Source organism: Saccopteryx bilineata, chromosome 7 (assembly GCF_036850765.1).
Source record: "Saccopteryx bilineata isolate mSacBil1 chromosome 7, mSacBil1_pri_phased_curated, whole genome shotgun sequence".
Classification (NCBI taxonomy): domain Eukaryota; kingdom Metazoa; phylum Chordata; class Mammalia; order Chiroptera; family Emballonuridae; genus Saccopteryx; species Saccopteryx bilineata.
Genome location: NC_089496.1, coordinates 107,036,456 through 107,048,646, shown reverse-complemented (window position 1 = coordinate 107,048,646; position 12,191 = coordinate 107,036,456). Strand labels below are relative to the sequence as shown.

Here is a 12,191-nt window from a genome sequence, read left to right as displayed (position 1 = left end):
CGCAGGAGCGAGAAGCGGCGGCTGCAGGGCTTGATACCGGAGGAGCCGGAAGTTGCTCTGCGTCATCCTCTCCCCTTGTTCCGGGCGGAAACGCAAGCTCGAGAAGAGAGGTTCCGGGACTGGCCTGGCTTGGCCTGGAGGTGGCCGAATGGAGGCGGAGACTGGGGACAGGCGGTTGACCCGCCGCCCCGTGCTGTCCTCTTCTTGGGATGCCGCATGTGGGGCCCTGGACCAGAGCCTCGGTGTCACCGGAGCTGGTCTCGGCGCCCGGGACTTGGACTGGGAAGAGCTGCTGGCGCCGCCTGCCCCGGGGTGCGCTGGGCCGGCGGGGACGGGGTTGCTGCTCGGTGACAGCCACGCTCCTGGGGGAGCTGTGAGGGGACGGGGTCTGGGCCCGAGACCGGGACCGGGGGCCAAGCTGGCGACCGGTGCGTACGGGAGGGCGCGGGAGCGGGGGCGGTGACCGGGGACTCGGCGTTCCGTCGCACCCGCCTCCTGTCGGCAGGTCGAAACCAGAACCCGCCTCTGTCCCCAAACCTCCTGCCGACCAAGGGGCGTGAATCATATTCTAACAGTCACAGTCTCCGTCCTCTTAATTTTGAAAACGATACTCTTTGTCCTTTATTCCATTCTGCCTCCTACCTCTGACCTGCTCTTTTGTTCACACGAGCTGTCTAGTTCATGTATTTATTTAACTGCACAGACCATTACTGTTAAGAGTGTAGAGGTCAAGAGGGAAATAGGGCGGAAGCCCTACGTCTGAAACACTGTTTTTAATGCATTGTGTAGTGAGCATCGGTTGGATGCACTGCGAAGCTCTGGGACTTCAAAGGAAAATGTACACGAATCGGACAAAACGTCAACCCCTATGGCCTAACAAGTGGGGTAGTCCCAGTGTTCAGAGAACTCTACTGTGTAATGGTCTCAATTTCCTTCTCAGCCGGGATCTGGTGGTTTTGAAAAGGAGGCTGAACGGCCAGGATGAAAGCCCCTGCTTCCTCTACCTGAGATGCGACCCAAACGGAGGTGAAGAAATCGTTTCCGTTGGCATTTTAAGCTCAGCAAGAAATATGGAAATGTACATGGGAGAGGAGTACTGTGGAACCAGTAGGGGCCAGAATGTTTGTAATGTTCTGGAGAACAGGTGTGTGACTTATGCGTGTGCAAGTGTTCTTCTGACATAGTGTTTTTATTTTCATCAGCTTTTGCCTTATTTATTGATTCCCTGACATTGGCATCATATTAGGGGAGAGAAGATAAAAACATTCTAGCAGACATAGAAGTTTAGACCTTTAGGGTTCTTAAAGACAATTTAGATAGATCATCCTAGTTGATTTTAGAAGTGTGGAAACTAAAAGCTAATAGAAGGGAGATAAGTTGGCAGGGGACAGCTAATCAATGAAAGAGTTTTCTTCTGTTTCCTTTAACTCACAACGGCCTGTTTTCCAAAGATAAAATTGTCAGTCAGACTGGAACTTTGAACATGTTTTATTGTAGGAATCCCTTTACAAATGGTGCATGAGCCCAACACTGTGCCATATCAACATATTTAACCCGTTACGATACTTTCTGATTTTTTTCTGACTTCTTACAAAGATTCTGTCCTAATCTTTCTTTCATAGAACTCAAACTATTTTACATACAGTGCATATTGGAAATAGTAGATAGGTTTATTGAGCTTTAAAATATGCTCTGTGTATCGCTTCTCAGCCTTTTGGCTAAGATCAAGTGTAAAATATGCTCTGTGATGCACAATTATACATTTGTTATCAAGTTTAATTCTTTAATAGAGCTAGTAAGTGGCAGATGTATTCTTTATACATCTTCCTACCAGTGCAATTTGGTAGGAAGCCACAGCCCTTCATGCCTCACTGGGAGACCAAATCTTCTGGAAACATATTGTCCTGGAAATTTATTTTGAAATGTGATTAAAAGTGATAATGTGTGAAAGTTAAAAAGAAAATGTCAACTTTTTATTTTTATTTTAGTGAACATGAAAAGATTACTTTGTACAAAAAATATCTAAAATTGGAATCCTCCACACATGCTTGTAAAGTAAAGGTAAGTCATTAAATTTTAACCAAGTTGAAAACTACAGTTGTTTTTGTACTATGTATATTTATTTTATGTTGGATTAGTAATGCTTATTAGTCCAACTCAGTTCCTGGTTTTAGTTCAGAAAAAGAAAATTATTTTCTAAAAAAAATTTTCAACTTTTAAGAAGAATTTGATCATTTATTAGCTATGGCAGTGTCACGTCATGTCCTGCTGTTCTCTTAAGCCGTGGAAAACTTAAGTTAAAAAAATTTTTTTTATTTTTATGTAAGACTTAGTTGCCAAGAAAACCACAGCCGTTTCAATTGCAAAATATTGAGAGAAAACTCAATTAAGAAGTTTAAAGTTCAAGAGATTTGGACTGTTGTCTTCAACATGAAAATACTGTTAAGATGAACTTTAATTATTTATTTCATCAGCCTAGGGCAAGGGTATTCTGAGCTGGAATCATAAGTCCTGGCTATTAAATGAGCTCTAGTGCTGATTAGCAGAATACCTTCAGGCAAGCTTTTCACTGGTTTGGAACCAACTGATGGGTATTAGGGAACTGAAGAAAATAAATTCTTGAATGATTTTTGTCTCTGAAATTCTGTGCTAATTATTATAGGAGATCATAGAACTGATTATTCCAAGATGTTATTCCAGATATATACAGTGTGTCCGTAAAGTCATGGTGTACTTTTGACCGGTCACAGGAAAGCAACAAAAGACGATAGAAATGTGAAATCTGCACCAAATAAAAGGAAAACCCTCCCAGTTTCTGTAGGATGATATGGCAGCATGTGTGCATGTGCAGATGATGACGTAACACCGTGTATACAGCGGAGCAGCCCATGGCCATGCCAGTCGAGATGTGGTCGGTACAGAGGAAAGTTCAGTGTGTTCTTGGCTCGCTAAATTCGAATCTGTGACCAAAGTGCAACGTGAATATCGGTGCATTTATAACGAAGCGCCACCACATAGGAATAACATTACTCGGTGGGATAAGCAGTTGAAGGAAACCAGCAGTTTAGTGGAGAAACCCCGTTCTGGTAGGCCATCAGTCAGTGACGAGTCTGTAGAGGCTATACAGGACAGCTACCTAAGGAGCCCTAAAAAATCTGTGCGTGAGCCCGCATCGAACTGCACTGAATAGGTATGAAACTGGGAGAGTTTTCCTTTTATTTGGTGCAGATTTCACATTTCTATCGTCTTTTGTTGCTTTCCTGTGACCGGTCAAAAGTGCACCATGACTTTACGGACACACTGTATATACATATAGTTTCTAAAGTTATTTAAATAAAGTGATTCATTCAAAAAATATACGTGTGCCTTTGATGTCAGATACTCTATTAGGCAACTAGGAATTAGCAGTGATAAAATAATTGGAAAAAAACCCTCATGTTGCCCTGGCTGGTTGGCTCAGTGGTAGAGCGTTGGCCTAGCATGCAGGAGTCCTGGGTTCGGTTCCCGGCCAGGGCACACAGGAGAAGCGCCCAACTGCTTCTCCACCCCTCCCCTTCTCCTTCCTCTCTGTCTCTCTCTTCCCCTCCTGCAGCCAAGGCTCCATTGGAGCAAAGTTGGGCCCTGGTGCTGGGGATGGCTCTATGGCCTCTGCCTCAGGCGCTAGAATGGCTCTGGTTGCAACAGAGTGACGCCCTGGATGGGTGGAGCGTCGCCCCTTGGTGGGCATGCCGGGTGGATCCCGGTTGGGCGCATGTGGGAGTCTGTCTGACTGCCTCCCTGTTTCTAGCATCAGAAAAATACAAAAAAACAAAAAACAAAAACAACAACAAAAAACCCCCTCATGTTAATATTACAGGGGGCAAGACATAAGTAGATTAAATATGCAAAATAAATATATATATTTGATAGTGAGAAAGTCTTGGGAATTAAAAAGCAGAGAAGGAATGATAGGGAGGTTGGAATGCGGGTGTGTAAATTTAGTGAGGTGTTTACTTGTTGATGACAGTCATTTTTGGTGCCACTGAGTTTTAGATCATGGATCTGTATTCGTGTCTTTGTGTGATATATGGGGTTGCATCTCTGACGGTGAGCGTTTTTGGTAAGTGTTCTATGGAAGGACACGGGAGTGTGCAAAGTCGTTTCACTTTGGGAAATCTTTGTGTAAGGACTTCTAGGCACTGGTATGTTACAGTTACAATAAGAATAATAGTGATGCCTAGTTTTGAGCATGTGCTCAGTGGTAGATACTGGAGGTTGTAACACTAGTCATCCTGACAGCCATATGAAATCATTTTGCTCCAACTCGGGCTTTGCATTTGCCCGGGGTCACACACACGGACAGAGTGGCAGAGCCATCACTGAACTCACGTCTGTCAGAGTCTAAATCTTTGTTCCTTTTCCACTTAGCCACTCTGTTGTCGTGTACTACACATGAAACCTAAGCATGGTCAAAATAAGGCAGCACAAAACACTGGACAAACTACAGAATAGAAACCGGAAGAACGAGCTTCAGAGCTCTACCTTAATGACTGGGGGTCCTTTGATAAGTTAGAAAATCACCCTGAACTCCTCCTTTTTACGCGTAAACTATCGATTAGTATTAGTCATCTTGACATTTCCTTTACAATCCTAAATTCTAAACTACTAAACAAAAATCTAAAATACTTTTAGTATTTCAGCAAATACTGCATGGGTTCTGGACAACTTTGTTTTATATTAAATATTATAACACAGGGGTTGGGAACCTATGGCTCACGAGCCAGATGTGGCTCTTTTGATGACTACACCTGGCTCGCAGACAAATCTTTAATAAAAAAAATAATGTTAAAAATATAAAACATTCTCATGTAATACAATCCATTCATTTCCTACCGCTCATGTTCATGGTTGCGGGTGGCTGGAGCCAATCACAGCTGTCCTCCGGGACAACACCAAATTTTTATTGGATGATGCATAACGTACATGGGTCATTGTATGGCTCTCATGGAATTACATTTTAAAATATGTGGTGTTCATGGCTCTCTCAGCTAAAAAGGTTCCCAACCCCTGTTATAGCAAGTTGCAGTATAAATTGGTATGGTTTATCTTTAATTCCTTTTCTAAGTATGTAAAATGTTCTTTTAGTTTGAAAAGGACTTTTTTATTTAAAAAGCCTTTTGAATATTTTTTTAGCCTATAACTATTCTAGTGAAACTTAGGTTAATTTTTAGACTCTTGACGGCTTCTCAGTTACCTAGGTCCCTGATCGGCAAACCGCGGCTCCTTGGCCCCTTGAGTGTGGCTCTTCCACAAAATACCACATGTGGGTACTACATCAATAAGGAATGTACCTACCTAAATAGTTTAAGTGTAAAACATTTGGCTCTCAAAAGAAATTTCAATCTTTGTACTGTTGATATTTGGCTCTGTTGACTAATGAGTTTACCGACCGCTGACTTCGGTAACAAGAAGTGACCTTAAGTGATGGTTGTTTTAATATTCTTTTTTATTTTCCTGAACTTTTGTTTGATAACAGTTGCTCTCCTTTGGTGCAAAGCAGTGTGTGCTCGTCAGTAAAGTTGTGGTACAGGTGAGACCAGTGTCAGCACATTCTTCAGGTTGTCCTGCGTTAGGATCAAGGGTAGACCTGGAGAGGGTCCAAACCATCATGGAATCCATGGGGTCCAAGTTGTCACCTGGAGCTCAGCAGCTGATGAGTATGGTTCGAGTTCAGCAGCAGGTAAGTCAAAGTGGATTTTTTCCAGATACCAAAAAATTTCAGAATCGTGGCTCTTTGTACCATGTAGTGACTTAAATTTTCTCTTTGGCCTTTCGTTATTGATTTGCCTGTCGCCTATTTACTTTGGTAAAAATCGCATTTTGGAGACCTAACCTCCTACAAAATATTCTTGTTACACATCATCACAGTTTTTAAAGAATTTAGTCACTCATTTAGCAAGTATTTACTAAGCGCCTTCTCAGTAAACAAGGCGCTGTCAGCACTTCAGAAGAGCCAAAGGTCAGGTCTGTGTATCCTGTCCTTAGGAGTCTGTCGTCTCATTTCTCTAGGCCTTTAAAGGAGTAGGCGTGGGTTAGGTAGTCAATTTGGAGGAATGTCATTTCACAGACAGGAAATAGCACAGAGTAAATCCGCGCTGCCGGAAAATACAGGAGATAGCTGGGAGATGAACAGAAGCCCCTCTCTCTGGAGCGAGGTGACGGAGGGTAAAGCAGACGGGGCTGCGGCACCGAAGGCTTTGCGCGCTGTCTGGAGAGTCGGCCGGGGTTTCCCACCCGTGTTTTAAAGAAACCCTGTGCACGCCATCTGTGGGCGGCGAGCCGGCAGGAAGGAGAAGTCTGTGCAGAGAGACCGCGTCCGTGATCGGGCCTGTGAGCGCGCAGGAGGGGCTGCGGGTGGGCGTGTGGCAGCGGAGCCTGAGGCTGGCTGTGTGGGCTGCAGCAGTGGGGCCACGTGGCCTGGACGGCTAGCTCCATGTCGGCGTTGTAGAGGGAAAGGAGAGCAAGCGTGCGGGGCGGTTTTGAGGGTGCGGATCCCTTTCCCCAGCCGTGTATGTGGATCCCGAGAGAGGAGGCTGCTTGGGAAGGAAGGAGTTGCACTTGGGGACACTGAGGTTTAGCTGTGCCTGGGAGGGTGCTGTGAGCGTCAGAAACACAGGCTGGGGGGGGCGGTGCACTGTAGCGGAGGGCAGGGAAAGTGGGGAAGGTAGACTGGAGCAAGGAAGGAGGACCCCTGCAGAGTCGCTACATCTGGGGAGGGCAAATGCTAATAGGTTAACATTTCTTCAAGGTACAGTTCAGTGAAAGAATTTGCATGGGGACTTGACATTACAAGTGTCCCCCCTCTCCTCCCCTCTCTGGTCCTTGTTATTTCCCCTTTCTGCTTTACTTTTCTGTAAAGTATTTATCACCTTTCCATCCATATGATATAATTCCTTTCTCTCCCCTCCCCTCCCCTCTCAGGGATTATCACTTTTTTTTTTTTTTCAGAGACAGAGAGTGAGTCAGAGAGAGGGACAGACAGGGACAGACAGACAGGAATGGAGAGAGATGAGAAGCATCAATCATTAGTTTTTCATTGCGCGTTGCAACACCTTAGTTGTTCATTGATTGCTTTCTCATATGTGCCTTGACTGCGGGCCTTCAGCAGACTGAGTAACCCCCTGCTGGAGCCAGCAACCCTGGGTTCAAGCTGGTGGGCTTTTTGCTCAAACCAGATGAGCCTGCGCTCAATCTGGCGACCTCGGTCTCGAACCTGGGCCCTCTGCATCCCAGTCCAACGTTCTTATCTACTGCGCCACCGCCTGGTCAGGCTATCATTTGTTTTGTTCCTTTTTTTTTGACTAGTGCCTGAGACACAGACAGAGTAGACTCTAGGTAAAATTTATGAATAAATGAATGTTGGTTTAGCTTAGTCCACAATATTTTAAAAAGTATCTGGAATATCTGGATAAATGAATAAACTGAGTTGATTCAGGTAATCTTGAATAATACCCCAGTCTACATCTCTCCAGCCACTGAACAGCCACGTTTGGGATGGTATCTCCTAATAAGAATCTATAGTCAAGTTTTGTGTTTAGAATTCAGGATAGAGATTCCACACTTAGAGATTGTTTTGCTTTTCTCTTGCTGAGAAAAGCGCCTGACAGGGAGATGCTGTAACCTCTTCAAGGTAAGCCATAATCTTCCCAGAAAAGAATACTGCTTAAGCAGTTGGTTGAGGCAAAAAACAGAACTGTCTCATCCTGGAAATTCTTAAAGCAAATACAGCCAGAAGGTAGCTCGTATTAGTCACTGAAGATGTCACAAATGTTTTCACAGTACATCTTACTTTAAATAGCATAATTCTCTGTGCAGCCTTCATGAAAAAATCCTTGCAGAAGATATGGCTAGGTAAAACTGAGTAGTTTACTATATGTTCAAAGTTGGTGAATGACATTTAGTTCTAAGAAATGACCAATTATTGTGACCCAAGTAAGAGGATACATTTTATCACCATTAATCAAGACCTTTGCAGTGAAAGTGTTATGCCAATGCAATTTTACTAAACATGCTAATATTTATTTTACTATTTTAAAGAAAAACTCCAGTCAAGTGATTAAGACCCTGACTCTGGAGTTTGGTGGCCTGGTTCATGTTCTGGTTCTGCCACTCACTAATTGTGTGACCTTGGCCAAGTTGCCTTTAATTTTGGCCAAGTTGCCTTTAACTTGATACTGGACAGCAACTGTAGCTTACGTCCTGTATATGTTTTGAAGATCAAATGACAGACTGTACATTGCCTGATTCTAATTTAGTCCAAAAGTTAGCTGTCATTATTACTATTGTACTACTAGTAATGTTTGCTTATCTACCATCCTTAGCACTGCAGGCCCCTCGGCGAGCAGCTGCAGTCGCTTCTGGGAAATGCTGCATACCAGCGAGTGGTTGACCTGTGGTCGTCGTCTGCGTCGGGAGCCTTCCCCAGGTCATCCTCCACACCTTTTCCTTTTAGAACAGGACTGACTTCTGGGGCCCTGACTCAAGACTTAAAAGCTTACGTCGATGAAAGTGCACAGCCACCCGGTGGAGGAAATGTGACAAAGCCCGAAGAGTATCAAATTGTGCCGCAAAACCATTCCCTTCCTGAGAGTGATCTGAAGAAGGCAGCGCCTTCCTCCTTCCCAAAGAGAGCTGGCGACAGCTCAGGTAGACCGGACTCGGAGCTGCTGCCTCTCCTGCAGAATCTGTGCGGTCACATTAACCGTCTCCATGTGGGACCGAGCCCCGAGTGGCTGGGACCCCTCCCCAAGCCCAGTGAAGGCGTCGTCGGTGCTGCGTGAGTATTTAAGACAAATACGGATTTGAAGACTCAACATCCCCAAGATTGATCTGTTTCTATCAAAAGTTCAGCAAGATTTTGTAAACATAGATAATATTATTCTAAAATTTGGAAATGGAAAGATAAAGGAACTAGAATTGCTGAAACAGTAATGAAAAAGGATAATAAAGTGAGAGAACTCATTACTTGATTTCAGGACATAGCTATAGTATTCACACTGATACTAGCGGAGGGACAGGCATATAGGTCTGTACCGTAGAGCCCACAGAACCAGCCCCACACAAGGACAACCTTTGTATTTTTGATAAAGGTTTAACAGCGATTTGGTAGGGCAGGGGATGATCTTTCCAACCACGGGCCGGAGCAACTGGATATCCTAAGGGCACAAAGTGAGCCGTGACCTAAACCTCATATCTTATATAAAAATTAGTGCAAAATGGATATTGGGCTTAAATGTAAAACATAAAGCTATAAAACATTTCTGGTAATATATAGGATAAAATCCCAGGAGCCTAAGACTAGAAAGTTCCTCCTTAGATAACAACACACCAAAAGCAGGATAACTGAAAATCTGAGGTATTAGACCCATCAGAATTTAAAACTTTAGCCCAATAGAAGACCCTATCAAGAGGATTAAAATATAAACTACAAAGTGGGAGAAAATATTTGCGAATAACAAGTCCAATAAATAAAATATTTAAAATGTGTATGTATTTCCCCATGTATAAGATGCACCTTAATTTTGAGGCCTGAAATTTGAAGAGTATTACATAAAGTTATTGAACTCAAGTTTTATTCATCATATAATTCATACCACTCCTCATCACTGTCAAAACTCCTATCCATTAGCTTGTCCTCATCTGTATCTGATGACGAATCACTGTCTTCAACAATGAGCACAAAAACAAGCGCGAAAAAGTAAATGCAAGTAGAAAAATCTATAACCACTGTATAAGACGCACCCAGTTTTTAGACCCCAAATTTTTTAGGGGGAATAAAAGTGTGTCTTACACATGGGGAAATATGGTAAGTAAACAACTCTCAAAAATCAGCTTTAAAAAATATCCAATTAGAACACAGGCAAAAGATACAGAGACGTTTTACCAGAGAGCATATGCAAATAGCAAATAAACACATGAAAAATGTTCCTGGTTTCCTTCCTGGCTATTAGGGAAACGCAAAGGGAAACTTCAGCAAGACAACACCAGTTACTCAAGCGGCTACAACAAGGCTTGACGCCTGGTAACACGACCAGACGCTCCTGCTGTCTGCTGTCCTGGAGACTAGACCTCCCGCACGGCTGCTGGGGACGGCCAGGCTAAAAAGAACTTGGCAGTGTCTTGAAAACTACCACAGTGCCCATGAGACCCAGCACATACTGCTGGGCGTTTATCTCAGAACTGAAAAGCTTACGTCCACATGAACACCTGTCTACGGTTGTTCACAGGAGCTTGATTTGTATGTCACAGCCCCAAACTGGCAACATCCGAAATGTCTTAAAATAGTTGGTTACACAAACGGTGATAGGTCAATATGATAGATGCTAATCAGCAATGAAAAAGAAATTACTACCAACAGACAAACAGCTTGGATGGGTTTCAAGGGCATTCTGTTGAATGAACACCGAGACTGGAGAGGTTACACAATGAGTCCCCTTGTTGCACAGGCGCACCCTGAGATACCGTGCTTCTGCCTCCAGACCGCTGCAACAAAGAGGACAGGAATAAGCCCATTATTCAGTAACATGCATTTGATGGAAAATATGTTTTAAAAAGTTTAGTGGGAATTTGCACAAATATATGCAAATCTATATTTGCTTCTGGTTGCATTCTCATCTGCCACATTGTAGCGTGTATAATCAATAGTGGGTAGAACCACAGCAGAAGTACAGAGACCTGAGTTAGTCTCTGAAAAACATTGATAGCCTAAACCCATTACCTTTGCAAATTCTAGGAACAAGAAAAGGCAACTACACATCCTATATTAGTCATCAGAGCAAGTGACATTACACATTGTATATATAACCTCTGCAAAATGTCACTGTACATTAATAAGAATATGAGGATGGTAAGTTCAAATAACAGGATTATTATAAAAAATACTTTCATCAAGGGACCCCTGAAAAACTCCTGGAGACCCGAGTTTTGTGGTCTATCCTTTTTTCTGATCCAGGAATCATTCGTTTTGAACTTTGGAAATGGGCAGGTCTTACTATTTTTTACTTTCCCAGTCCAGTTCCATTGATTTTTTAAATGTTTTCAAATTACCGTATTTTTCACTCCGTAAGATGCACCTGACCATAAGACACACTTAGGGTTTTAAGGAGGAAAATAAAAAAAAATATTCTGAACCAAATGGTGTGTTAAAATATTTTAAAAATACCATATTTTTTGCTCTGTAAGGTGCATAGCCATTTTCCCCTCCACTTTTGGGGGGAAAAGTATGTCTTACAGAGCAAAAAATACGGTAGATGAGAGTGGACACAAGACTGTGCAGATGATTTATTACGGAACAGCACACCTGAGAAAATAAAAAGACCAAAAAATAATGCTTTGGGCATTCGGGTTTGTGGTTTCCTATTGTACATGTATTTTAGAATTTGGAAATATAAAGAGAGCACAGTGCTGGAGACAAATTTCAGCAGTGCATATTGGCTTCTTGTATAGCTTGGTTATTTTTGTTATAATGTTAGGGATATTTATATTATTTTAAAATTTATTTGTAGAATGGGAGAGCAACCTGTTTGCTCCTACTTGGAAAAGATTCTTTCTAAAAATATGGAGCTGATGGAAAAGAAACTTACGGACTACATCGACCAGCGAGTACAGAAACTGCAGGCGCACATCGATGATAAGATCGCTTTGCTGACGGACCTGCTGCGGAACCCCAGCCCCCCGCCCCCCGGGACGCCTCTGAGACACTGTGACTCCGGGGAAGCACTTTCGAATGGAGAAAGATAAGTGCTCAGCACGTACAGGGTGCTGCAGATATTTATTACATATTTATTACAAATTTATTACAAAGCCAAAACCCCCAGTTCAAAGCAGGTATTTAATGTCATTGGAGGCTCATCATCGTACTTACATGAAGTGACCTCGGCATTTGTGTTAACTGTGCTTGTGATTATAAATCCAGTACTGTACGCTGAGGGTGACCGTGATGGGTCCTGAATTGTTGTTTGCAGTATTGTTCACTCTTAGAGAAATTTATGTGTACTTCTGTGTTAAGTGTTTAAAATTTTTAAGAATTTCTAATGCAACGTGGTTGATAGAAGTATATTTTTTATTTATAAAAGGCCTTATTTCACAGTCTTAGAAGTATGAAACACCATGAAACTTGACTTGAATAATAAAACATTGTCCTAAGAAAGAAA

General features: G+C 42.8%; 1 protein-coding gene and 1 pseudogene across 1 annotated transcript; both read left to right on the top strand.

The window, feature by feature from the left end:
• Nucleotides 1–85: 85 nt before the first annotated feature.
• On the top strand, nt 86–12,191 carry LOC136310511 (ATPase PAAT-like). The gene is made up of 6 exons (XM_066239219.1): nt 86–312; nt 941–1,144; nt 1,989–2,061; nt 5,516–5,719; nt 8,361–8,815; nt 11,544–12,191. The coding sequence occupies exons 1-6, from the start codon at nt 149–151 to the stop codon at nt 11,776–11,778; spliced, it is 1,335 nt and encodes a 444-aa protein (XP_066095316.1). The 5' UTR covers nt 86–148; the 3' UTR covers nt 11,779–12,191.
• LOC136311284 (U2 spliceosomal RNA) lies at nt 1,699–1,862 on the top strand (annotated as a pseudogene).